The sequence below is a fragment of the Micromys minutus genome (genome assembly GCF_963924665.1).
Source record: "Micromys minutus genome assembly, chromosome: 28".
NCBI classification, from domain to species: domain Eukaryota; kingdom Metazoa; phylum Chordata; class Mammalia; order Rodentia; family Muridae; genus Micromys; species Micromys minutus.
The window spans coordinates 37,736,308-37,762,896 of record NC_137963.1 but is presented as its reverse complement, the minus strand read 5'-3'; the positions used below and the strand labels follow the sequence as shown (position 1 = coordinate 37,762,896).

The window sequence follows — 26,589 nt, the reverse complement described above, 5'->3', positions numbered from 1 at the left end:
GTGGGTGGTGCCATCCCTGGGCTGGTAGACCTGGGTTCTATAAGAAAGCAGGCTGAGCAAGCCAGGGGAGCAAGCCAGTAAGTAACATCCCTCCATGGCCTCTGCATCAGCTCCTGCTTCCTGACCTGCTTGAGTTCCAGTCCTGACTTCCTCTGGTGATGAACAGCGATATGGAAGTGTAAGCTGAATAAACCCTTTCCTCCCCAACCTGCTTCTTGGTTACGATGTTTTGTGCAGGAATAGAAACCCTGACTAAAACACACACACACACACACACACACACACACACACACACACCTCCATGCTATATACATGTCTGATACACATGTTGTATGCACTTTCCGGGCACTAACTGAAAGTTTACATTCGTTCCACGCCCTTGTTTCCTGGTACTGTTTCTTCCCCATAGTTCCTATTTCTTTCTAAACAACTGAATACAGATTTGATATGGCTGCTACAGGAGAACTTTAAAATAAGATCTCAAAGCCTTTGTTTTCGACTGGGGTCTTCCCATCTGGTCCTGCCACAGAGTTGAAGTGACAGGTGCCAGGTGTCCCCCCGAGCCAGGACAGCTGTTCTGCTGCGGACAGACTTGCTGCCCTGAGCTGCCTCAGTGTCACTACAGGGGCGTGAAAAGACCTGGAGAATCAGCCCCATTTTACAGACAAAACACGAGACTTAGAGAGGGACTTCAGAATGGCTCGTTTAAGACCCCTCTCTCCCCTCTTCAAAGACCTTTGATGGCCTCCACTTGTGTGGGCACTTTGCCTGCATGTATGTCTGTACCGTGTGTATGCAGTGCCCACAGTGGTCAGAAAGGAGACTGGTCAGACCCCTTGGAACTGGAGTCATATTTTAAAAAAAGAAGCAGCAACAGCGAAGTGTGGTCGCACATGCTTTTAAACCCAGCACAGGAGCTTGGCTGAAGTGCTGAGATTTCTGTGAAGAAGGACCCTCGGTGAGAATGAAGATCTCAGTGGGCCCCACAGAATGAAAGGCACCTCGGACATTGCGCTCCACCTGGTGTGAAACTCACTCAGCACATTCCTTCTGCCTCGCCCGCCTGTGAGACCAGCAAGATTGCTAGCCAGAGCTGGCTGTCACAGGAGCATTGCAGGTAGCCACAGAGGGCCTGATAATTGAATTAATGAAGGAGGGAATTGGTTCTCGGTGGAGGTTCTATGATCCTAGCCCTGTGGGATTCCACTCCGCCGGGTCTGTGGTGACATGCAGGCTTTCTGTATCCCAGTCTGTGCCGGCTAGCTTTATGTCAACTTGACACAAGCTAAAGTGATCTGAGAGGAGGGAACCTCATTTAAGAAAATGCCTCCTAGGGTGGGGCTGTAGGTAAAACTGTAGGGCATTTCCTTAATTAGTGACTGATGGAGGGGACCCAGCCCCTTGTGAGTGGTGGGTGGGTTCTGGCTGGGGCTGGGCTAGTGGTCCAGTGATACGAAAGCGTAAGTCAAATAAACACTTTTCTCTCCTGTTTGCTTCTGGTCATGTTACATCACCGCAGTGGTGAGGCACGGTCCTTCCCACCTACCTTATTCATTCCTTATGCACAGCAGGCACATAATACTGATGAAAGACTGACACTTCCTGCAGGAGAGAGACTGTTTAACTTGGCATTGAGTCTTTCATTTGGAGCTCATAACCTCCTTCTATTTTCATATGTGTACACAGGAGGCAACCAACCTCTAGAAAGTTTTCTCCCCATATCCCTTTTCATCACCTACCGTGAAACTCCACCATCGGGCTGGAGAGATGGCTCAGTGGTTAGAGCACTGACTGCTCTTCCAGAGGCCCTGAGTTCAATTCCCAGCAACCACATGGTGGCTCACAACCATCTGTAATGGGATCTGATGCCCTCTTCTGGTGTGTCTGAAGACAGCTGCAGTGTACTTATACATAATAAATAGATAAATCTTAAAAAAGGAACTCCACCATCAAAGCAGATAGCTCAGTGTTTGCACATATTGGAAATTGTGTGACTGTCGCCATAACTCCATTTTAGAATGCTAGCAGTGCTCTAACAGGAACCCCCTTCCCCTACCCTCTCCCCCTCCCCCAGCTCCAGCATTTATTCTGCTCCCTACTCGTCTGGGCTGCTTTCTGCCTCCACAGATAATGTTGTTTAGATATTTCTCATAAGCGGAGCCATTGATTTGAGGAGCATTGTGCATGGCTTCTTGCACTTAACATAGTATGTTCAAATCTGTGCATGATAGCATGGATCAGCACGTCTTATCCTTTCCCCTCCACTGTTGAATGTGTGTCTACTCGCCAGCTGGTATTACATGATATAAGCATTTGGGCGGTTTTCATTTTGTAACTATTACGAATTTTGTGAACATTTGCATAAAATGTTTTGCTTTAATGGTTTTATTTGTTTGTTTAAACATGTGATAACTCTGATTAATCTTTGGCTGTACTGTTTGCATTTCTACCAGTGTGATGTGAGGGTTTCAGTTCTTTGCCAAGACTTGTTACTCGTCTTTTTGAGAGTGGCCTTCATGTTAAGTGTGAAGTTGTCTTTCCTGTTCATTTACTTTTTGTATTTTGTTCATTAGTTTTGGTTGCTTGGCTTTTCAGACAGGGCTTCGTGTAGCCCATAGCCTTGGGCTTACTCGAGCTCACGTGGGTTTGTGTAGTCTCAGATGGCCTTGAATTCCTTACCTTCCCAGGTCTGCCTCTTGAGAGCTGGAATTACAGGCATGTGCCCCCTGCCTTAGCTCCGTTTTTGTTGCTATGATTAAAAAAACAAAAAACCCAGACAAAACACCTTAAGGGGAAAAAGAAAAAGGTGATGATTTTTGTGTACAGTTCAGGCATCGTGTACTGGAAGTAGCCATTCACATTGCTTCCTCGGACAGAGAAGGCGGCGTACGGCGGTTGTGCTCCACCCCCTTCGATCCAGGCGTCATCCTATGAAATGATGTCACCTCAGTCATTGCAGTTAAGACAATCCCCAGTAGGCACGTGCTCCTGCACACCTTTAATCCCAGCAGGCAGAGGGCAGAGGTGGGAGAAGCTGGGAACGTGAGGCCAGCCTGGTCTACAGGCCAGCCTGGTCTACAGGCCAGCCTGGTCTACAGGCCAGCCTGGTCTACAGGCCAGCCTGGGATGAAACCCAGCCATCCTTCCCAACTCTGTGGTTTTGATCTGTGTTTTCCCAATTAGACAAAATGATATGGAACACCTTTCTGTGCATCTAGAGAGCCTGTCCGTCTCTGTCTCTGTCTGTCTGTCTGTCTGTCTGTCTGTCTGTCTGTCTCTCATCTTTTCTCTTTTTGAAGTGGAGTTAAAAAGAAGGAAAAGAGAGGTCCCCATTTTCAGCCACTGAAGACAGCATTTCTATGTCTGTTTCTAGGACAATTCACATAGTCTTCACATTGCTTCTCACCTCTAACCCTGCGCCCTTCAGGTGAAAAGTCTGTGGTCCCAGCTGCCACCACATCCTCCTGAAAGCCTTGCACTCGGTTCATTGGCTCTTCCTGCCTTCAGCCATACCTCAGACCCAGCGGCCTCTCTGCCCCTGGAAACACTCTAGTCATTTCTTTAGTACCCCAGTTAACTCTCTGGGTGTTCCAGAATGAGCTGTAAGCCACTCCTCCCAACGACTGCTCACTACTCCGCACACTCCAGGGTGACCCAGAACCTCCTGCAGTTCGTTGCCACCCTCCCTACCCAGTTACCGTTCGGCCTTTCCCCCTCCTGTCACATATGACAAGACTAGGACCAAGGACCTTGTTTTACAGAGTACCTTCAGCCATGGCAGTGTGTACTGTGTAACACAGGCTCAACAAACTTTTCTTGAGCTAAAGCTAAGGCTTTCACAGTAAGACACACATGTATGTACCATGCATTTACATTTTAAATTTTAATTTAATCCATTTATTTTAAGAAAGGGTCTTTTATTCTGGAGTTTTGCCTGGCCTGGAACTTGCTGTGTAAACTGGACTGGCTTTGAACTCACAGAGGCCTGCCTGCCTCTGCCTCCTGAGTGCTGAGTGTATATCACCACTGTCCAGCATGTTTACATTTTCCAAACTTGTGAGAGGTTTAATGGATTTGCCACACCAGCACGGAAACCTGAGTTAGAATGCTTCTGAGACCGAAAGAAGAGCACTGACTCCAGAGAGCTGCCTTTTGGTCTTCACATGAGCAGAGTAACACACTCACACATACACACATAAACATACACACACACACACACACACACACACACACACACGCACACATAAACATACAGACACACACACATATATATATATACATAAAACACATATATACATATACACACATACATATAAATGCACACAAAAATACACACATAAACACATAAATCCACACATATACACATATATATACATATACACATAAGCATTAATACACACATGTAAACATATATACATACACACATAGATACACAAGTACACACATACATATACACTCATAATGAATCAAAAATATTTTTACTTTAATTGTATATGTATATACATACATACATACATATATATATATACACACATACACACACTCACACACTCACACACATATATGCCTGCATGTTGTGCAACATGTGCTTGTCTGGTACCTGCAGAGGCCAGAGAAGGGTGTTGGATCCCTTAGAACTGGAAATGATTGTGAGACACTGTGTTGCTGGAAACAACCCAAGCCCTTTGGAAGAGCAGACAATGCTCTTAACTGATAAACCATGGACTTTTTTTTCCTGCTCTTCCTTTCAAGAGTACATTTTGGTAGCACAGTTTTAAGACACGAGAGAAATTGAAACAAGGAATGGGGATGTTAAAAATACATTACAGACTTTGCATCAACACTCACGATAGCTAGGGCCAGCAGTGAAGGAAGTTCCGTGAAGGGTTATATGTGTTCCAGGGAGCAAGTCTGCAGTTAGACCGTTTTGCATGTATATTCTAGTTTTTATTGAATAGTTGCATTAATTCTAGTCTAGTTACTTTTACTTACAATAGCTATCTCTCCATAATATTTAAACTTTATGTTTGGCTCGAAGTATATTACATAGGAGTGAATCAGCTCCAAGTTAACTGTCTATTTGATGTTACGCCCTCAAAGCTACTTGGGTTGCCTGGGCTTTCAAGGAATTCTCACCAGGTGTCATTGCTACCATCCTTCAGATTTAGACTGCAATATAAATTGAAATGCATATGCCTAGGCTGAGGGAAGCCTAGTGGTGCTTGCAATTCCTGGCATGGGAGATGATGCCAGTACCTAGATGCTGACACCTCTATGACTGCTTGACTGCCTAGTCCATCAGGGCAGTAAAGTGTTCAGCATCAGTTAAGAGAGAGCTGACTCAGACGGCAGGAGCAATGGCTCAGAGGTTCAGGGCAGGAAGGCTCTTGCAGAGGACAGGTCCCAGCACCCACAGCAGGCCACTCAGCTCTGCCTGTAGCTCCGGCTTCAGGAGATCCAGGGCCCTCTTCTGGGCCCCGGTGGGAACCTGCATTCAAGTGCACATATACACATGATTTAAAAATAAAAAAATAAACCTTTTTAAAGAAGAAATAGCGAATCTCTCAAACGGCCTCTCACTATGATTTTCTCTTGATGACTTTTTGTCGACTGGATGTGGGCAAGACTCATTTGAGAAGAGGGACCCTCGGTTGAAAAAAATATGCCTACACTAGACCGGCTTGTGTGCAAGACTGTTGGGCGTTGAGTTGATTAATAATTGGTGTGGCAGAGCCCAAACTGTGGATAGTGTCACCCCTGGGCAGGTGCTTCTGGATGCAGACAAAAAGCTGAGTGAGCCAAGAGGAACAAGCCAACACATCAAGTTCCTCCTTGATCTCTGCCTCAGTTCCTGTCTCTAGGTCCTGCCTTTAGTCCCCCTTCACCACCCCTGAGTCTTTGGGTGATGGGCTATATTGTGAAACTGCAGGCTGAAACGCAAGACCTTTTCTTCCTTCGTGGTCCTTCACCAGAGCAATAGAAGCACTGCTTCGAAGGCTTGGAATTTATCTGTTTATTTTTAACTTTTTTAAAAATTTACTTTACTTCCCAATTACAGCCCCCTCCCTCCTCTCTTCCCAGTCTTATCCTTAAAAATCCCTCCCCTCACAGCCCCCTCCCCCTTGGGTACCTACCACCTCACGTAGTCAGTCCAAGTACAGGGGAAGGGGATCCAGTGGCAGAGAGTAGAGACTGAGACAGCCCAGCTCCACGAGTTAAGGGACCCACGTAAAGACCAAGCTTCACATTTGCTGCAGATGTGCAACTGGCTTAAGTCCAGCCCCTGTGCACTCCCTGGTTGGTGGCCCTAGCTTTGTGAACCCCCAAGGGCCCAGGTTAGTTGATACTGTGGGTCTCCCTGTGGTATCCTTGGCCCCTCTGTCTTGCTCACTTTTATTCCCGATTCTCTCACAAGACTCCTCCATCTGCTGCTGGATGAAGCCCCTCAGGAGACAGTTATGCTGGGCTCCTGTCTGCAAGCATAGCAGAGTGTGATTAACAGTGTCAGGGGTTGGCTCTCTCACATGGGAGGGGTCTCAAGTTGGGCAGTCGTTGGTTGGCTGTTCCTTCAGTCTCCATCTTTATCCCTGCACATCTTGTAGGCAGGACAGTTTTTGGGTTGAAGGTTTTGTGAGTGGATCGATGTCCCCCTCCTTCCCCTGGAAGTCCTGCCTGGCAACAGGAAGTGACTTCTTCAGTCTCTATACCCCCCCCATTGGAATCTAAGCCAGGGTCACCCCCATGTCCTTTCCTGTCCCAGGCCTGCAGCTACTCACCAGAGCTGTCCCTCCTGCTGGTTTGCATTCTCACTTCTAGCCCTGGCCCCTCCTCTCGTCCTCCCCTGCCCAGTTCCCTCTCTTCATCCACCTCTGACGACTGTTTAGTTTTCCCTTCTGAGTGAGATTCACGCCTCCTCCGTTGGACTCTCCTTATTATCTGGTTTCTTTGTGTCTGTGATTGTAGCATGGTTACCCTGCACTTCATGGCTAATATCCACTTACAAGTGAGAACATAACATGCATGTCCTCTAGGGTCTAGGTTACCTCACTCAGACTGATAGTCTCAAGTTCCATCCATTTGCCTGCAAAATTCATGATATCTTTGTTTTAATAGCTGAACAATATCCCATTGTATAAATGAACCACATTTTCTGTATTCTTCAATTGAGGGACATCTGGGTTGTCTTCGGTGTCTGGCTATTGCATATAAAGCTGCTATGAACATAGTTGAACACATGTCCCTGTGGTATAGTGGGGCATCTTTTGGGTATATGCCTAGGAGTGGTATACCTGGGTCTGGAGGTGGAACTTTTCCCAGTTTTCTGAGAAACTTCCAAATGATTTCCAGAGTGGCTGCACAAGTTTACAGTCCCACCAGCAACGGAGGAGTGTCCCCTGGCTCCACATTCTCGCCAGCAGATGCTGTCCCTTGAGTTTTTGATCTTAGCCATTCTGATTGGTGTGAGGTAGAATCTCAGGTTGTTTGGATTTGCATTTTCTTGATGTCTAAGGATACTGATCTTTCTTTAAGTGCTTCTCAGCCATTCGAGATTCTTCTGTTGAGAATTCTCAATTTTTAATTGGATTGTTTAGATTGTAGGTATCTAATTTCTTGAGTTCTTTATATATTTTAGATCGTAGCCCTCTGTCAGATGTTGGGTTGGCGAAGATCCCTTCCCAATCTATAGGCTGCCATTTTGTCCTATGATGATGTCCCTTGCCTTGCAGAAGCTTTTCAGTTTCATGAGGTCCCATTTATCAATTGTTGATCTCAGAGACTGAGTCACTGGTGTTGACTCCAGTGACTTGTCTCCTGTACCAAGTTCAAGGCTATTCCCACTTTCTGCTCTGTTAGGTTTAGTGTATCTGGTTTTATGCTGAGGTCTTTGATCCACTTGGACCTGAATTTTGAGCAAGATGATAGATATAAAACTAAGCAACTCTCTTCTCAATATTCTCTGCATTAGGGAAGAAATAAAAAATTAAATAGTTTACATAATACAATGGGATGAAGACAGAACATAGGACACAATGAAAGCAGCGCTGAGAGAAAGTTCATAGCACAAAAGGCCTCCGTAAAGAAATGAGAAGGTTCTCATATCAGCAATTTTAAAGTACATCTGAAAGCTCTAGAAAAGAAAGAAAGAAGCAAATGCACAGAAGTGGAGCAGAGGAAGGGAAAAGGTCAAAATAACAGCTGATATCAGTTACAAAGAAACAAAGAAAACAACACAAAGAATCTATGAAACCAAGAAATGGTTCTTTGAGAAAATCAATAAAATAAAATAAGATAAACCCTTAACCAAACTAACCAAAAGACAGAGAGACGGTGTCCAAATAAACAAAATCAGAAATGAAAAGGGAGAAATAACAAGAGACAGCTGAGGAATTCAAACAGTTATTTGATCTTACCTCAAAAGCCTGGACTCCAAAAACTGGAGAAACTTTAGGAAATGGGCGATTGTCTCGACAGAAAGAGCTACATCACAGCGGAAGTGTGACGTAAAAGCGTCATTTTCCTTACAAATAAGGGAGGCTTTTTGGTTGGTTTGTTTGTTTTGAGACAGATTTTCACTATGTAGCGTTGGTGATCTGGAACTTGGAGAGACCTCTCTCTCTGCCTCCTTGGAATTGTTATGTCATGGTAAATATTAAAAAAGGGCACAACCAGTTCCCGTGCCCCCGGCTCTCTCTGTCCCGGATGGTCAGTTCAGGCACCATAGGGCCATATGGGAGGAACAATAATTTATCTCAGCGGCTCCACCTTGCCCTCCCACAAGGACTCTCTGACCCAGGCGGTCTACGAGCCGTTCCAGTGTGGCACCTGGCCCCACTGCCCCCACTCACAATTCTCTGGGAAAGTTGTTCCCACACCAGGCCCACGCATCCCAATTCCGTGGCGGGCTTGGTGTGTCCCGCCACTGCACCTTCTCTTGAACTCAATTAAGTCACCACGTGAAGGAACACATCACACAATAACCTCTGATCCAGTTGATATGATATAATTTTCCCATCTAGACAGCTCAGAGTCCTGTACACACCCATCCCTTATAAAATATTCCTAACAACCTGTATCTACGCAGAGATGGGCAGAGAGAAATCTCCACATCTGCTCCTGCTCTTCCAGCTCCTCCTCCTCGCTCTCGCTCCCCCTCTCTAAAACTTTGTCCCCGCCCATCCTTCCTTCTCGTCCAATGACAGGCCTCGTTTTATCTTGTACCCGCCTTCCTGCATAAAAACATCATCTTACATTGTTGGGTTTTTGTTTGTTTGTTTGTTTTGTTTTGTTTTGATACAGGGTTTTTCTATGTAGACCTGTTTGTCCTGGAACTCACTCTGTAGACCAGGCTGGCCTCGAACTCGCAGATTTGCCTGTCTCTGCCTCCCAAGTGCTGGGATTAAAGATGTGCGCCATTACATCCAGCCCAGTTTTCTTTTTAAATCTTTTTAGGACTATAGAAATGAGGCAGTATGGGCTTAGATTCCACTTGTCCTTTTGTCAACAAGTTTCCACATAGTTAGAGCACTTGTTTTCCTTGACGTATTTCCTTATTGCATATAAATTTAAAGTAGCCTTGACCTGCTGCAGGGACAACTCAGTTACTAAAAGGCTGTGCTCAGTTCCCCAGCGTCCATGTCAAAGCAGAATATGTCTGTAACTCCAGCAGTGGTGGGTCTCCACAGCTCATTGGCCAGTCAGTTCACGCAGCCGGTGAGTTCCAGGTTCAGTGAGAAATCCCCTTCCCCCACAAAAAAAATAACAAAAGACTTTATCTCCCAAAAAAAAAAAAAAAAAAAAAAAAAAAGGAAACAAAGGGGTTTTTAATATTCTCTTGGAGAAAATGTGATAAATTTTACCTTGATTTGAACATCACATGATATACATACATATATTGAAATCCCAATGTACAATTATGTGTCATATATATATACAAAATCTTATTATTTCAAAAGTGAGAAATAAGGAGGAGGGTGACCAGGAAGGCATCCAACATCAACCTCTGGTCTTCATACACATACACACACACAAAAAAAATTTTTTTAATCGTGACCTGATGGAAGTTGTACATTTTAAATGAGCATAGGTTAAGATACTCTAACTTTAGTTCTTCAATGTCAGATTTATTTTAATATAACCTAGGAAGTAAAGATGTAGCTTAATTTTTATGGTAGTAAGCAGTTATGAGTCGCCATCATTAAGTCTTTGCCTATGTGATTCATGGGACTCTTGCTTTGTCTTGATAGGGACCTTCTGGGTTGTTGATCCGACTGCTTTATTTAGCTATATTAACACCACTCATATTGATTGTATGATACATCTCATTTCCTGTTAAACCAGGCTTTTCTTCAGCTTCGTTTTCAGAGCCTTGTCTCCCACTTGCCATTTCTGCCATACTGAATAATTTCACGTGGTTATTAATACAAGCATGAAATTGACTGGATTTCCTAATCCTTAGAGATGACAGCTCTGCATCGCAAGATTAGCTTTATCTTTAAGCTCAAAAAAGATTTCTCTCAATCTAGCTTGACTCTCAGAACGGGACGTACTACAGGCATGTAAACACACACATATGTACATGGGGCATCTTGGTATCACAAGCTCCTCTTATGGCTTTACATACTTCCCAGACTTATTTGTCCAACCCCACTAAATGGTAAAGAGCCTACTTACCATGAATTAGAGGTAACTTTCCTTGCCTTTTCTAATATTCCTAATGATAAATATCCTTCCGGGTACCAGACTTTCCTATTGCTTTCTTGGCCTGTGAGGAAAAGTTGAAGGAGTTGAGCACAGTCTGGAAGTCAAGCTTATGTGCTGGCTGTGAACTCCTTGTGTGGTCCAGACTGGCTGAAACATGAGATTTCTGCCCCAGTTATGTTGGGATTACATACATACATACTTGTACCGCTGTGTCTACCTTCAAATCATGTTTAAAGTAGTAACAGGCCTGGGGACATGATATAGTTACATCACTTCCCTCACACCACAAAATAATAACAGTAAGGCTGGAAGGTATCCCCTAGAGTGTGAGAGCTACACTCACAACAGCTACACTGACCACCTGCCTGGTTACTATCACAACACCAGAACGTCCTTCTGACTCTGACAGGCCTTTCCATCAGACTTGCCTCTCTATTCCAGCTTTTTCTGAACACACTTCAAAGTACAAAATCTGGTTTATACCAGAGTCAGTTTCTAAAATTACTGAAGCTAAACATAATAAGGTGTTTAAACATAGATTTAAAACTGTTTCTTCGCAAGCTTCCAGAACACGAGAGTGATTCTGCACAGACATAAGTAAGATGCACTTCCCAGAGTACCCGTGAACAGAGGAGAGGCCAGATGCCATTTGAAGCATAATCAATTTCCACCTGGCATTTTTTTTTTTCAGTGTTATTGATCAACTCAGCATGAATTTATGACCCACAAGACTTAGCATTAACCTCCACAAATGGTTTAGATGAATTGACCATGTTTTCTCTGCTCCTACCTTAGGAGTAAACCCACTTATCTGATGAGAATTTCATTAGTGTAATGACGAGTCTTACTCTTTGGTTGTAAGCCCAGAGAAGTAGCCTCCAGCTTATGATTGGAGCACACCGGGCATTGCCACAGCGGTAGACAAATGTGGTTTTGGATCACCATTTATTTAAAAACATGTCTCAGAAGAGGACATTTCATTGTAGATACCATTTCTTCCAGCTACTGTCGAATATTAAATGTTCTCTTCGAGAGAGGCCGGTCTGTCTATGTACTTATGTAATCCCTTTCCAAGCAAAAGCTAGACATGGCCTTTGGGGAAAATGTCAGCCAAGTCACAAATGCTCTCCAGGAATTAATCAGCACAGTGGAACCTTGTTTGTCCTCCACCATTAAAGAGTACCCCCTCCACAGGGAAAGTGTCAGGTGACTGAAGCCCACCCGAGACAGTGGACAGCCTATGGTAAGGGTCACAGCCCATGGTAAGGGTGAGCACTTTCTCTTTTATTCTCCAGAGTTCTTCACGTGGATTAAAAAAGGTTCAGCTCTCAAAATTCGGACTACAGCCTAGAGAGGCCAGCAGAGGACACTGGCCATTCTAAATGTGAGGTCTATTTGAAATAAGGATCGCAGTGGGCCATGGTGGCGCAGGCCTGTAATCCCAGCACTCAGGAGCAGAGGCAGGGGGATCCTTAGTTACACAGAGTGTGTGAAGCCAACCTGGGTCGCACAAGAGCATAAGACGTGCTCAGAGAAACAGAGGTGCCAGGGAGATGGCTTAGTGGGTAAAAGTGCCTGCCCTACAAACCGGACAACCCGCGCTCCAACCCTGGAAACAGTGAGAAAGCCCAGGGCACGGCACCTTATCCCAGAACACAGAGGCTGGAGAATCGGCCGAAAGCTCGAGGGTCAGCTGTCCTGTGGCAGGGAGCATAGTCACGGAAACCTGCTGGGCCGTAGTAGCTCACACCTTTATTCCCAGCATTCGGGAGGCCTTGCATCTCTGTGAGTTCAAGGCCAGCCAGGTCTACAGATTGAGTTTTGGGACAGCCAGGGTTACACAGAGAAACCCTGTCTCAAAGAACTTAGAAAAACAAAAACCAAAAAGCCCTGCCTGAACCAAGTGTAGACGGCAAGAACTGACTCTTCAGAAAAATCATCCTGTGACCAGTGTGTGGGGCAGGAAGTGGGTAGATATGGTGGGCACAGTCAGCAGACGGAGACACTACTGCCAAATCACAAGCCTGCATAGGGTTTGGACAGGTAGAGAGCATGGTTGGATGTGTTGATAAAGAGAATGCCGATAAAGATGAGTGTGTGTATGTGTGTGTGTGTGTGTGTGTGTGTGTGTGTGTGTGTGTGTGTAAGTGTGTATGCTTGCGTGAGTGTGTGTGTATGTTGGATGTTTTTAAGCAGTAGCTTCCCGTGTGTGTGTGAGAGAAAGAGAGAGAGAGAGACTGTGTGTCTGTGTGTGTATACTTGTGTGAGTGTGTATGTTGAAAATTTCCAGGCAGCAGAGGAAGAAGCTCCCCGTGTGTGTGTGTGTGTGTGTGTGTGTGTGTGTGTGTATGTGTGAGTGAGAGAGAGAGAGAGAGAGAGAGAGGGAGAGACTGTGTGTCTGTGTGTGTATACTTGTGTGAATGTGTATGTTGAAAGTTTCCAGGTAGCAGAGGAAGAAACTCCCCGTGTGTGTGTGTGTGTGTGTGTGTGTGTGTGTGTGTGTGTGAGAGAGAGAGAGAGAGAGAGAGAGAGAATGTGTATGTGTGACTGAGTGAGTGTATATAAGTATGTGTGTGTGACTTAGTGTATATAAGTATGTGTGTGTGTGTGTGTGTGTGTGTGTGTTGGGAGTTTGAAGGCAGAAGAGTGAGCTTGCCTACAGGCTGTCATGTGTGAAGGAGACAAGTTTTGATGGAACAGAGTAGCAGAAGGAGGGACTTGGAGGGAGGCTGGGGCGGTGGGAGGGGCTATCTCCCCATAGTCCCAACCTTGAATTAGGTCAGGCAGACATAGGATCAGGACGGAAAGTGAGAGACTGGTTAAGAACCTGTCGCAGAAGCCTCCAGAAGCCTGAAATAGAATGGCCACTGTGGAGATGGGAGAAAATGGACATCTTTCTGGATCTTTTGGTATTAGGACTGATTTGATACTAGTGGTAAAATCAAGGGGGAATATCAGGCAGGACTTCCAGGAACCAGGCTTGAGAAACTGCTGTTACCCCCACAATGGCCTTTACTATGCTCTGGGACATGACAGAGATGGGTCCTGGATAGCACACTAGTCCCAGAGCTAAGTGATACCCTAATTGAGCAAAGGAATCCAGAAGTACTGAGGTATGCACCAGACTAACACTCCAATTACTAGTGGCTTCATGTGCACATGCACACTTTGCTGATTCACTGGCATTATAGCGTCCTTACCTTAAGGACTGTCACAACTGCCGATGAGCGTCTCCTGCTATGTGTCTGTGGGATTTTGCTCATTTGCACACTTTGAAAGCCCTGTCAGTTACACACCAGAGAAGCCATAATGCCTTTAGTGGGCTCATAAGAGGTCAGGAGGAGACGACGTTTGAATTAGACTTGGCTTGTCCTTGACCTGATGACTTGCTGTGGGTGTTATGGGGAGAGCTGGAGGTAAAGGTTAAAGCCAGGGCAAATAATCAGGCCAGGGGGAGTCTGGGAAGGGAAACGGGCCAGTGAGTCCCTATGCGAGTGGGAGACGTGGGGAGAAATCTTATTTGTGTTCTGGTTGGAAGATATGGCAGGGGTTGGCGTACAAAACAACTGCTCACTCAGCCTTAGGGAGGGAGTTCCAGTCATAGCTAAGAGGTTGCTCTGGAAGGACATTTTCCAAATGATTTCTTGTGTCTCAGTTTTACAAGTCTCTGATGCTTTGTGGACAGACAGTTTGGAGGCTAATTCTTTTGTTTTCTGTTTGTTTGTTTTTGTTTTGGGGGGCATGTTTTGGTCTCAATGTGCAGCCCTGGCTGTCCTGGAACTTGCTCTGTAGACGGTGCTAGCCTCAGATTCACAGAGATCCTCCTGCCTCTGCCTCCCATCTTGGGTCACCACCACCTGGTTGGGAGCTAATTCTTATCTGGGCTTGGTTTAACCATTTCTTATTGGTCGTTAGGAATGTTTCTACCAATCTAAATACAGTTGTAAAGCATATTTATTTCTAAGTTTTATTTTTAATTATCTGTGGAGGAGGGCTAGAGGGATGGCTCAGTGGTTAGGAGCACTTGTCGGTCTTACAGAGGACTTGGATTTCGATCCCAGCACCCAGATGGTGGCTCACAATCACCTGTAACTCCTGTTCCAGGGATCCAATGCCCTTTTATGGTTACCAAGGTTACCAGGTATGCATGTGATACACATACGTGCATGCAGACACTCATACACATAAAATAATAAAATTAAAGTAAAAACAGAAAACTAACAATAATAAAACAAAAATCAAGATCCAGTCTCTTTATAAAAGCAACAATTCCTCCTGTGTTTATCACTAACATAGTCTGATAAGTTACATATCCCAGCACTCCTCAGTGGTGGCTATGCCCCTGCCGTTGCTACTGCTGTCATTGTTGTTCCTATTAACTAATAAAATTTGATTTGTTTCTTTCTTTGGATTTTTGAGACAGAGTCTAAGGTAGCCCAAGCCTGCCTAAAATTCACTATGCAGCCAATGAAAACCTTGAACTCTGGGTCTGTCTTCCTCTACTTCCCAAGTGCTAGATTTATAGACACGTGCCACCACGCCTGGGCTTATTTTTTTAATCTGAGAGAATTTCTAATGCATATGACCTTAAATCTGTGCTTTCGCTGAGCGCTTTTATTGTTCGAGTTTAATCCTCTCCCTACCCCCAGGAACCCGATCTGACTTGTACCGGATTTGTCTTCCTTTATGGCTTCAATGACAGTTTCGTCATCCCCCTTAAATAAATCTCTCTGACCCTGAGGTAACTAATTTTGTTAGTTGAATCTTCTGATGGTGCTTTCTGGCTGTCTACGATCGTCCTAAAATGGCATCGAATATACCTTCAACTAATCTGTTGTTAATGAGTTGTTGAGTCTTTCTATGGCTGTTTTATTTTATCCTGCAACTCCACTAATTTCTTTTATAGCCCTGGAAAAAGGTGGAGGTCAGAGGGATGTTTCAGTGCAAAAAAAGGGCTTGTCATGCAGACCTTCCAGCTTGGGTTCAACCTTCAGAACCGAGTAAGAACTCGAACACACACACACACACACACACACACACACACACGTACATAAACACACAAGACATACACTAAATAAAATTAAATTAAAACAAAAAAATTCATGACCATGTTCTGTGTTTATTTTTTCTATCATATTCATCCCTGACTCAATATTAAAGTTTTCTTCTATAACGTCAGAGTCATAATATCCTTTGCTGTTTTAAGGACATGGATAATGGTTTTCTTACAGCTTATTTTATGTGTGAATGTTTCGCCTGCATGTGTGTGTTTGTGTGCACTGTGTGTTTGACTATGTGCAGAGGCCACAGTAAGTATCGAGTTTCCTGGAACTCAACTCAGAGACAGTTGTTGGTGGCCTGTTGTCAGTAAGAACTGCACCCTGTTCTACCTCTGCAAAAGCAGGAAGTGCTCTTGACGGCTGAGCCATCACTGGAGTTCCAGATGTTGAGAAATTGTGCTCTCTGTCTCTCTGTATCTCTTTCTCTCTCTGTGTCTCTGTCTCTCTCCGTCTCTCTCTGTGTCTGTCTCTCTCAGTCTCTCTTTCTCTCTCTGTCTCTGTCTCTCTCCGTCTCTCTCTGTCTCTGTCTCTCCGTCTCTCTCTGTGTCTGTCTCTCTCTGTCTCTCTGTGTGTGTGTGTGTGTGTGTGTGTGTGTGTGTGTGTGTGTGTGTCTGTCTTGTGTTTAAAGAGGCAATGATGTCTTTCTGTGTTGCTCAGGCTGACCTTGAACTCAAAGGCTCTCCTGTCATTCTGTCTCAGCCTTCCAGCAGAGAACAGATGTACCTGGCAGCCATTTTATAGCTTTAAAATTGAGTCTGGAGGGATGGAGTTTGGTCCTCAACACCCACGTTTGGATGCCTCACAAATCTAACTCCAGGGGATCCAACACCCTCTTCTGACCCCAGGGGTACTTGGAGTTCTGTGTGCATTTGCACAGATAAGCACATTAATACACATAAATTTAATTCTTTGTGTTGTTTTTCTGAGACGGTCTCAGGTAGCACACTGTGGCCTTGAACTCCTGAGCCTCCCACAGCTGCCTTTCAAGTGCTGGAATTACAAATGCGGGCTGCTAAGCCTTGCTGGTTTCGTTTGGTTTTTGGAGCAGGGTCTTTTTATATAGCTCAGCCAATATGTGACCTTGAGCTCCTTCTGCCTCTGCCTCCTGAGAGCTGGGATCACAGGTATATTCACTATGCTTGGCTTAAAGTTTTTAATCAGGACTAATTATGAATTTAAGTCATATACATTATCATGATTTCCTGCCTGTGTTAGGTTCCTCTGCAGATCCTTTTGTATGAAGAGGAACCCTCCCCATCCCCACCCCTGCTTCTAAGCAGTGGAGCCCAGGCCATCTCTCCATAGCCTCAGAAAACTGGCTCTGGGAGACTGCTTAATACTTCCTGGTTCTTGTTTGGTATTGAGGTCATTGTAAATGACAGAGCGATAGGTTAGATCCTGTTGCATCAGGCAGAGTTCCTGACAGTGTTTCATAAACAGATGAGAATCAGTTAGAGTGAGTGCAGAGGCCTGAGGGAACTGTTACTTCTCCACAGGTCCTGTTTATAATAATGGCAAACGCCTCAGCCCTGACTCTGCCCTTCCTCTCAGAATGAACCACTGCATGTTAGGGTGGAAAACTCCATTTGCTGCTGCAGACAGGTGAAAAATAGTTTGCGATTTGCTTCATGGTTTTAAGACATGGGAAAATACAGCTCTCAGCCTCCCTGCTTCTAGATGTGGAGAGATGTATGTTTTTAGAGATTAATACTGAGTCAGTTCTTGCTTTCTGGGATTTCATATAGAATCCTCAGTTTCAAAGCTCATCAGAAGTAAAATGCATTGGAGGAGCATCAGCCATCATCTAAGCGGAGTACCCCTGGGGCTGGAAAGATGGCCGGAGGTTAAAGCACTGGCTACTCTTATAGAGGACCAGACATCAGTTCCCAGCACCCATGTTTGTAGCTCACAACCTCCTGTAATTCCAGCTCCAGGGGAGCCTCTTCTGCCCTCTGTGAGTCCCCACACACACATACAAACACAGACACGCATGCATGCACGCGCACACAGAGACACACATGGAGACCCAGAGACACAAATAAAAAATATCAAAATGGGCTCTTTAAACAGAGTGACTCTTCAGTCCTGCACTTGCTGTGGTTTTCCTCCTCTACTCAAGCAGTCTACTGGAATGCCTGTCAATCATCTGAACTGTGTATGTCTACGACCGACTCAAACCCTGCCTCTGCCAGGCAGGATTTTCTGTCCCTGTCCCTGTTCTTTAGCCTCCTGGTGTCTACAGCATCTCGTGACATCACTTCAGAGCATGGTGCTAAGTCCTACTTAGTGTCTCTAGTATTGTGCCTTATCTCGCTCAACACTTAAGACAGGCAGAAAGCCGTGGAGAGTGAGGCCAGCCTGGGCTGTGTAAGCGTACCTTATCTCCAAACACCAAGTGCTGAAGATCTGGCTGGCAGATTAGCTCTTGCCTGCCACCAACAAAGCCCTGGTTTGAGCCCAGCACTGAGATAAAAGACCTGGCATCTACTTGGCCTCAGTTTTTTTTTTTTTTTTCCTTGTCATTCCTGGGCTGACCCGGATGGATGGTAGCTACCTTTTGAATTTCTCTTTATTTGTTTTTCCCTCTCTCCTAGGGCTAAAGTCGCTGTCTCCGATGGGCCATCTGGGAACCCAGCCCAGACGCTCACACCGGCGAGGCACACAGTGACACTAGACAAGGATGTCCTCCTCCAGAACTATGGATTCCACATTTCGGAGACCCTCCCCCTCACAGTGGTGGCTGTCACAGCAGGTAAAGTAGCTGGGCTTCTCCCCCACCTCCCTCTTGCTTGTAAGCAAAGGCAAATAGTGCTACCTGAGAAGCTGGAAAACCCTGACCTTCTTCTAGGGCTTTTCACCTTCCTTTGGTGCCAGAATGGAGTGGCCCCAGGAACACTTGCTACTCTGAGCCCTAGTCTCCCACCGGCCTTCCTTAGGGCTCAGCACCCCATGGCTTCCAGGCCTGTGCCAGGGGCGGGGAAGGTAATTGGATAAGCTGGCCCTCCTCTTTGACTCCTGCTCGTCCTGGCTGGCAAGTTTCTGCAGAGAGAATAATAGAAATGATTGATCTGTTTTCACTCTGTGAAACATGGGCAGTGCCTGAGGGAGAGGAGCGGGCTGGGAGAGCTTTGTTTCTGTGTTTGAGCCGTGTGTTGGGGTTAGGTCTGACGCTGGTTAAAATCTCCTAACTTCTGTTTATACATGGAAGGACGTACACTCACTCAGCTCCTTGGCCAGCTGCGATAGTTTTGTTTTGTTCCTTTTCTTTCTGTGGACAGTTCTCCTCCATCTCTTGAAAGTGATGGGAACTAGGTACCTTCCCTGTGGTTTACAAGGAAAACAACAATGCTTCCCATGAGCCAGTGCCCATGGGACCTAGGCTGGCCGTCATTCCAGGGTGCACTGTGACCGATGATGACTCACCCTCCTGGCCACAACAGCTACCTGTTTTCTATCCCACAGGCGGCTCTGCTCATGGCAAGCTTTTCCCTGGTGATCAGATTCTCCAAATGAACAATGAGCCGGCCGAAGACCTTTCCTATGAACGAGCCGCTGATATTCTCAGGTACTTACCTGTCTTCAGCATCCAGAGCCTCTCGGGTTATCAGAGAGTGAAGTGGAGCCTCAGGAATGCTGTGGCTGGCCTGCCCCCCTTAAAGCACTAGAGCAGTTCCAGCTATCTCAGAAGGTGGCATTTTGGCTATGGCTGCCCTATGATCTGCTATCTTCTACCTGGTGCTGTTGCAGGATAAATATCACACTGTGAACCCCACATGAGATTGTGTTATTTACTGAAAAGAAAAAAATGTTTCTAGTTTTAGTGTGGCTCAGCCCTTAGCACACACCTTTAATCCCAAACAATGAGGGTAAAGTTAATTTGTGGAAGGGAGCAGCCATGTTTGAAAGTGATTAAGTCTAACTGAGGGGCAGACAAAGTGATGAGTCAGAGAAAGATCTGACAGAAGAGGATGTGCCCAGCTCTCACCAGAAGAGAGAGGAAAAGAGCAGTGTGGAGGGAAAGGAGAGGGAAGAATTGTACAGAGACAGGTTGAGGAGAGAGAACAAGCTAGACACAGGTGAAGACAGAAGGAGCCAGAAGATTAGAACAGACTGCTAGAGTTAGTTTGAGGCCAAGCAGAGCAATGCAGTCAAAGTCCGGAAGAAGCCAGTTTGAACCAGTCGTCTTGCAGAGGAGTTTTGAGCCAGACGGCAGAGTTGAACCAGCCAGTCGGAGCTCAGAAAGAAGTAGGAAGGGTGAGCTTATTGAGCAGTAAGTCTTAGTGGCTGAAAGTGTTCTAGGCCTAGATGAGATTGTAAGGAGGCTGGAAGCTTCCCGGACTAGGCCTAGCTTAGCAGACAGAGGCGGTGAGCCTCAGAGGTGACAGTTACATCAGGTGAATGAAAGTTACCTTTACAAGTATGGTTTACTCTCTTCTGCCTGCCTGTAGAACTTCCGCATGCCTAGGCTGCATCAAACCTCCACTATGCCTAAATCTCCCCGCTAAGTGGATACTCCAGAGGCCCTACCCTGGGCGGAGTGGGATGGCAGCATATGACAAAGTTTGAAGTCAATAGATGCCAATGGTTGTCTGGAATCCTGCCACTGTCTTCTCCACGTGGTTTGGTGATGTGTCGCCCACAGCTTTCTGTGGTGTCGTTGTCATTTACGTGAATGCTTTCCTATCTTCCTGGACCTTCCCAGGAAAGAGCAAGGCACACTCGTAGAGGATACTCCATAAGATAAGAGAACATGTAACACTGAGAACCGGCCACTTCTTCCAAGGTGGACAGTAGGTAGTGCTGAGGTAGGGGAAGGCTAGCGCATATGTCAGGATACACGCAGCCTTTGGCTTTTCAGTTTCCACCCAGCACTGCGCTATGACTTTGATCTTTATAGAAATGAGAAGCAGGGTTCTGTTGACAGTAGCATGTGCTTTCCGTGAGCCGGCTGGCCTGGCTTTGGGTTGGCACACCTCTCTGTGAGTGTATCTCAGGCAGCAGTAATAGGTAACATCCGCAATCCAGAGAAGGAGGAACCGGAGATGCAGAAACCCATGTCCGCCCTCAGGGAGCACAGTCTTACTGTGAAGAGAGTTCAAGTTAAGACTCACAGAGAATCTATGAAGCCAAACCCAATATTGCTTCAGGATTGCCAGAGGCATAATTGAGTTGCTGAAGCGGGCAGGGAAGGATTCGATGATTTTACTTAAAAATAAGTATAGAAACCTCAAAGTTTGCTTTCTAGGTTATTGGGCTGTTTTTCCAAAGAGGATCATTCCCAACAAACTTCTTATTTTAGAGCTACTAATACTTTTGTCAGTCCTAAACTCCGAGCGATCAACAAATGTATTTATAACTTTAAGCCACAGTCTAGAACTGGGTGTTTAGGTAGCTCTTGGCCCCCCGTCTGCTCGCTGAGCATCTAGTCTGGGCAAAGAACCCTGGGAGGCAGAGACAATCTGCTCCCCAGCTACTTGCAAGCCTGTGCAGATCTGTGGTGCACACCCTTCCGCGATGAGGATGAACAGCCTCAGCAGTAAGAGGAGCTGAGAAGCCAGGTTACAAACACGGGGACTCCCAGCGTAGGAGGAAGCTGCAATTTGACAAAGCAGAGGAGAGTCCAGAAATATTTCAGCTGTATCCTTTTTACTTCCTTCCTTCCTTCCTTCCTCCCTCCCTCCCTCCCTCCCTCCCTCCCTCCCTCCCTTCCTTCCTTCCTTCATGAGCTGTATACCCAGGCTGGCCTCAAACTCATATGTCCTTGAACTTTACATCTCCCTGCCCCCACCTCCCCGCACTAGGAGGCAAGTGTGTAGTACCACACCCAGACCACGTGATACTGGGGATCAAATCGAGGACTTTATGCATGCTAGGCAAGCACGGTGCATCTGGAACCCGTGCTCCTGGGGCAGGACCTTTCCTGCAGGTAGAACTTGGGTGATGCTCTGGGTAAAATAATAAACCTGGGCAGTAGGGTGGGAGCAGAGGTGTGCTGAACACTTCCCTTTGCCCTAAGAAACGTTCTGAGGTAAATCCAAATTATAGAGGGTTCTGGTGCCAGTACGGCAAGAGCCAGTGTCACCCTGCCGGAGAAGGGTGGCCAATATCCACTGTATGAGTTTTCTACCATATGACAGTAAAGGAAGAGCCTCGAGGTGTGGAGTGGACAGATGGTAGAGGTGAGTATCCAGGAAGAAGGAACATGGAGCCAAAGAAACCTTTCTCAGGAGTAGGGTTTATCAGTCACCACACACACACACACACACACACACACACACACACACACACACGAATGACTGAATCCTTTTCTGTTTTTCAGGGACACGGAAGATTCTCTTTCAATTACAGTTGTCCGCTGCACATCGGTAAACCTCTTTTTTTTTTTTCTGTTGGTTTCACTCTCCCTGATCCTAAGACTCTGATGCTTGTGGGCCTATTTTTCAAAGGCCTCACAGGGAGATTTATGGTTCCTGTAGATGTATGGGTTCTATAGAAGGACTCATGGGAGGGGGGACCGGTTCCACCACCTCTGGTTCCTTCCGCCGCTGCCGCATGGGATAGATAATTCCTGCACACCTCTAATCCTTCTGGATAGGCTTCTTATATACAGTTTTGGGATGGTTCAGGGTCTGGTAGCCAGTTCTTCCTATTGGCTTGGCCTAGGAGTTTGGGAATACCTTATCTACATATTTGGGAATGTGGTCCTGCTTCTGTGTGACTTTGTCCTCACTGCGGAGGAGGGACTTGGGGAGTGACCAATCTGGCTTAAGCCTATGCCACATCCTCACCTGGAGGAGGGACTTGGGGTGTGACCTATGCTACTCAAACCTCTCTACAAGGGGTTGTGGGGGTCTGAAGGCACATGAGAGGGACCTGAACTCCTGGGAGACTAGGAAGCACCTAGTGTCCCTCAGGGACCCCAGGGCTTCAATTTATCTCAACAGGGTGGGTGCATTTCACCCATGGACCCACAGATGCTCTTTGAAGATATCCCTTATACAGAGGGGCAGAGGGCAGAGGGCAGAGGGTGGCAGCTGCCAGGCAATGGATGGTTTGTCAGCCAGTGTGGTCTGAAGCCCTCCTGGCTGTAAGTGCTGTGGAGGAGACAGATGTGGCCCAGGCTTTGGGGACCTGCGGTTCAGGGGAAGAGACCATCTGTGATGTGCAGTGTGCTAATGGAGGGGACATCAAACAGAGAGCTCCAAGACAGGCTTGGGGGAATGACCTTGGATAAGTCTCTTCTTCAACTTTTCAATGGTAAAACAGTGGTGACAATAGCTGCGGTGACAACAGCTGCCTTGTCTATCTGACAGATCATCCAAAGCACCAAGTGAAGTGCTGGTTGTGACAGTTTTATCAGCTGAAGCCAAGCACAAGGCAGGGTGTAAGTGTGGTGAGCCAGAAAATGGCAGGCCTGGATCATCAAAGGGGCCCTTGACCCAGGTACAGGGAAACTCGTGGGATCAAGTTATTAAAACACACACACATACACACACACACACACACACACATTTTGAGAATTTGACTAAACACAGATCAAAACAGGAAGGGTTTTTATAACTTTTAATAACATACTTATAGTCTAACCTGATTGTCCACATACTAGATAACCAAGAAAGTTCAGCAAACCACTCCTAAATTAATTTTTTTATAAAAAAGCATACTTATACTTAAAAATCCCAGCTCTCAGAGGGTTGAGACTTGATCTTAGGAGGATCGAATGTTTGAGGCCAACCTGGGCTGCCAAGCAAAGCCCACGGCTACCTCAGGCTATATATGAGATCTTATTAAAAATACACAAAACAAAAAACTTTAAGATATAAAGGTTTCTTTTCCTAAATATAATTTTACATAAAAACTAAACTGGGTGTGGTAGTGTAGACACTTAATTCTAGCACTCAAAAGGAAAGAAAGGAGAGTCTATGAGTTTGAGGCCAGCCTGGTCTACATTGTGAGTTCTAGGATAGCCAAGGCCATGTGGGAACAACTACAAAATTACTATGTGTTGAAGTTGTGATCAGGGTAAAATTGATAATCTTAACTATTTCTACTAGTTAAAAAGGAAATAAATCAATTAAGTATTTGGTGAAAAGAAGTTGGAAGAAAATAGAACTAGCAAGGTGCAGGGAGGTGTATGTGAAATTGTCTGGCTGAGACAGAAGAAGCCGAAGTTCAAAGGCTAGCCTCAGCTACTTAGCCAGATGAAGGCCAGCCTGGGCTACCTGAGCTCCTGCGTCAACAAAGTAAGCTAACCATTATTCAACTAAAATGATTAATAAGAGTGAACATCCACCTCTTTAGTGAATTCTGCCTCAGGCTCCTGAGAGCTGGTACTGTAGTTATGTATGTCCGCCCTCCGTTTTAAGTAGTTGGGATACAGGCAACCTTCCACATACCGTATGGAATATGTATTGCTGCGTGCCCGGTGGCCTGAGTTGGATGCCTGGACCTAGATCTTAACAAGAAAGAACCAGCTCCCCCGTGTTGTCTTCTGACTTCCATGTGGGCCCAGTGACATGTGATTGTCAACACACACACACACCACAGCCACCACCGCCACCACGCACAGGGACACGTGCACACATGAGCACACATAACATAATGTATTTTTAAATTTTAAAGAGACAAACATAAGACACAAACCATAAGAACCACTGACTGTCAGCCCACTGGCACTGAAGGTTTCCTGTGCGTTCAGCCATACAAAGAAGCCCAGTGGAAGGAATGGCCCTTCCGTCTTCAGGAAAACCTTTCTGTGGTCCAGACACTGCATAAACAAAGAACTGGTCTCTTCTCCCCATTCAACAGGTGTTTGATTTTTACTTCCTGGGAACAGTAGGGGGGAAAGTCACCCAATTAGAATGAAAATGTTTGCTATAAATATGACTGGCTGAATGTTCTCTGCAGGCTAAGTGGAGGCTTTTTTTATTCTAGCCAGAGTTTGTCTATGAAACAATGTGAGCCTGGTATAAAAATGGAGAAAGCTAATCAGTGTAAATAACAGCGCAGGTGGTAAGCCTTTCTTTTTATTTAGCTTATTATCATCTCAATGGGAAGCATCTTAATCTTAATTAGGTGGGGGTTCCCTGCAGCAGCTCCATGAAATGGACCAAATCAGGCACTTGGTTCTGTGAAGCAGAAGATGGCACGTAGCCATGCGGCTTAAAATCGGAAAGTAGGGGAGGGAAAAGTTTGTGTTCCAATACAAAGGTTTCCAGGCAGAACCGTTAGTACCACACCCGAGGTGGGGGGGTTACAGATGACCTGACCTGACGTCCCAAAGCATTTTACAGACATTGCTGTGAGACAGGACATGACAGGCTTGGCATTGCTGTGGTCCTGGTAGATTCTTGGAATCCTCATGTAACTGAAACAGATTGGGAATTATAAAATCCACACTTAGACATGAATGACTATCTCTCTAGGACACGGCATTTTAAGGAAAATGTAATTCTGGCTTGAATTTTGCATTTTTTAAAAAAAGATGTCATTTTTCTTAAATTACATGTACATGTATGTGTCTGTGTGTGGGGTTTTGTACATGAATGCCATGTCCAAGGGAGCTGGAGGAAGGTGTCAGATTCTTGGGAACTAGAGTTACAGTCTGTTTGAGCCACCAATGTGGGTGCTGGGGACCGAGCCCAGGTTCTCTGCAAAAGTAGCACGGACTATTTTGTTGTTTTTCTGAGACCAAGTCCCACTGTGTAGCCCTGGGACTCACTATGTAGACCAGACTGGCCTCAAACTCAGAAAAATCTGCCTCCCTCTGCCTTTTGAGTGCTGAGGGATTAAAGATGTGTAACACCGAGACCCATGACAGTTCAGACTCTGAGCCACTGAACCATCACTTCAGTCCCAAGGCTGCACTTTTGTATCAGTTACATGTTTTAACATTATACTCACAATTAATATGTTACGTAATTTTCACCAGAAGGAGATCTTGCAGCGGAACAGACTCATTAGCCCCACCTCTGCAGATCACTGTGGCATCCAGTTCAGAGGGGATGGGTTTATTTCCAGGGAGTCGGACCCCAGAGCCCACACTCTCTAAGACAATCATGCCATTTGAGCTGTTTTCATGAGGTGCCGCTGAGTCCTCCTTGGCAAGGGCACTGCAGAAATCCGAATTAACTTTTCAACTAAGCCAGTTTTAAGATTCTTTTCATAAAGGGTCGCCTTTGGAGTTCTTAGTTTTATTAACAAAGGAGTTTAAGAATGGCCTCATTTGTAAACGGCTCAGTCTGTCCAAGGAAGGAGTACGAAGAAGAGAGGGGGAGGCCCTGCTGCTGATGCTGGTGTGGAGGTCAGACACAAGGCAGGCAAGCAGCGCCATGGAGGGAGGGAGGCTTTCAAGGAGTAAGAGAACCCAAAACGTTCAGGGGCAGCCAGGGTACTAAAGAAAGCATGCTTAGAAAAGAGAACAAGAAAACATAATGCTCTCCTTAATAACTCAGGAAAGTGGGCAGATCTAACAAGGTTGCCCCCAGTGAGCTGCCAAACTAGGGGAAGGGATTCTGGGAGGGAAAAAGAACAGTATCTTATTAAAGAGTTAATTATTCCACCTACCTAGTTAGTGTGGCTTGGGGTGAGCCTCCTACCTCTCCACCCCCACTGCCCTGGGTGTCTCTTAGAGAGACAGATTGAGCCAGCCCAACTGGAACTTGGGGGTCTATCCAGGCCAGAGATTCTATTCCCTTGACCAGCAAAATTTTCTACCCTAATACTGTTAAAGGGTTAACTCTGCAGCAAAAACATACGTTTTATCAGGGAACCCAGGAGGAGCTCAGAAGTCCTAGGGTAAATGGTAGTTCACATCCTCTACACTGTT

General features: G+C 45.8%; 1 protein-coding gene across 1 annotated transcript in view; it reads left to right on the top strand.

Annotated features, from left to right (window-relative positions):
• The window catches only part of FRMPD1 (FERM and PDZ domain containing 1), a gene marked incomplete at both ends in the record, with an annotated part of 57,106 nt that overhangs the window by 590 nt on the left and 29,927 nt on the right, over positions 1-26,589 (top strand). The window contains 3 exons of the mRNA XM_080940138.1: positions 18,356-18,513; positions 19,224-19,326; positions 22,081-22,126. Of these exons, the coding sequence (XP_080796264.1) occupies positions 18,356-18,513; positions 19,224-19,326; positions 22,081-22,126 (307 nt within the window). The remainder of the gene's footprint in view (positions 1-18,355; positions 18,514-19,223; positions 19,327-22,080; positions 22,127-26,589) is intronic.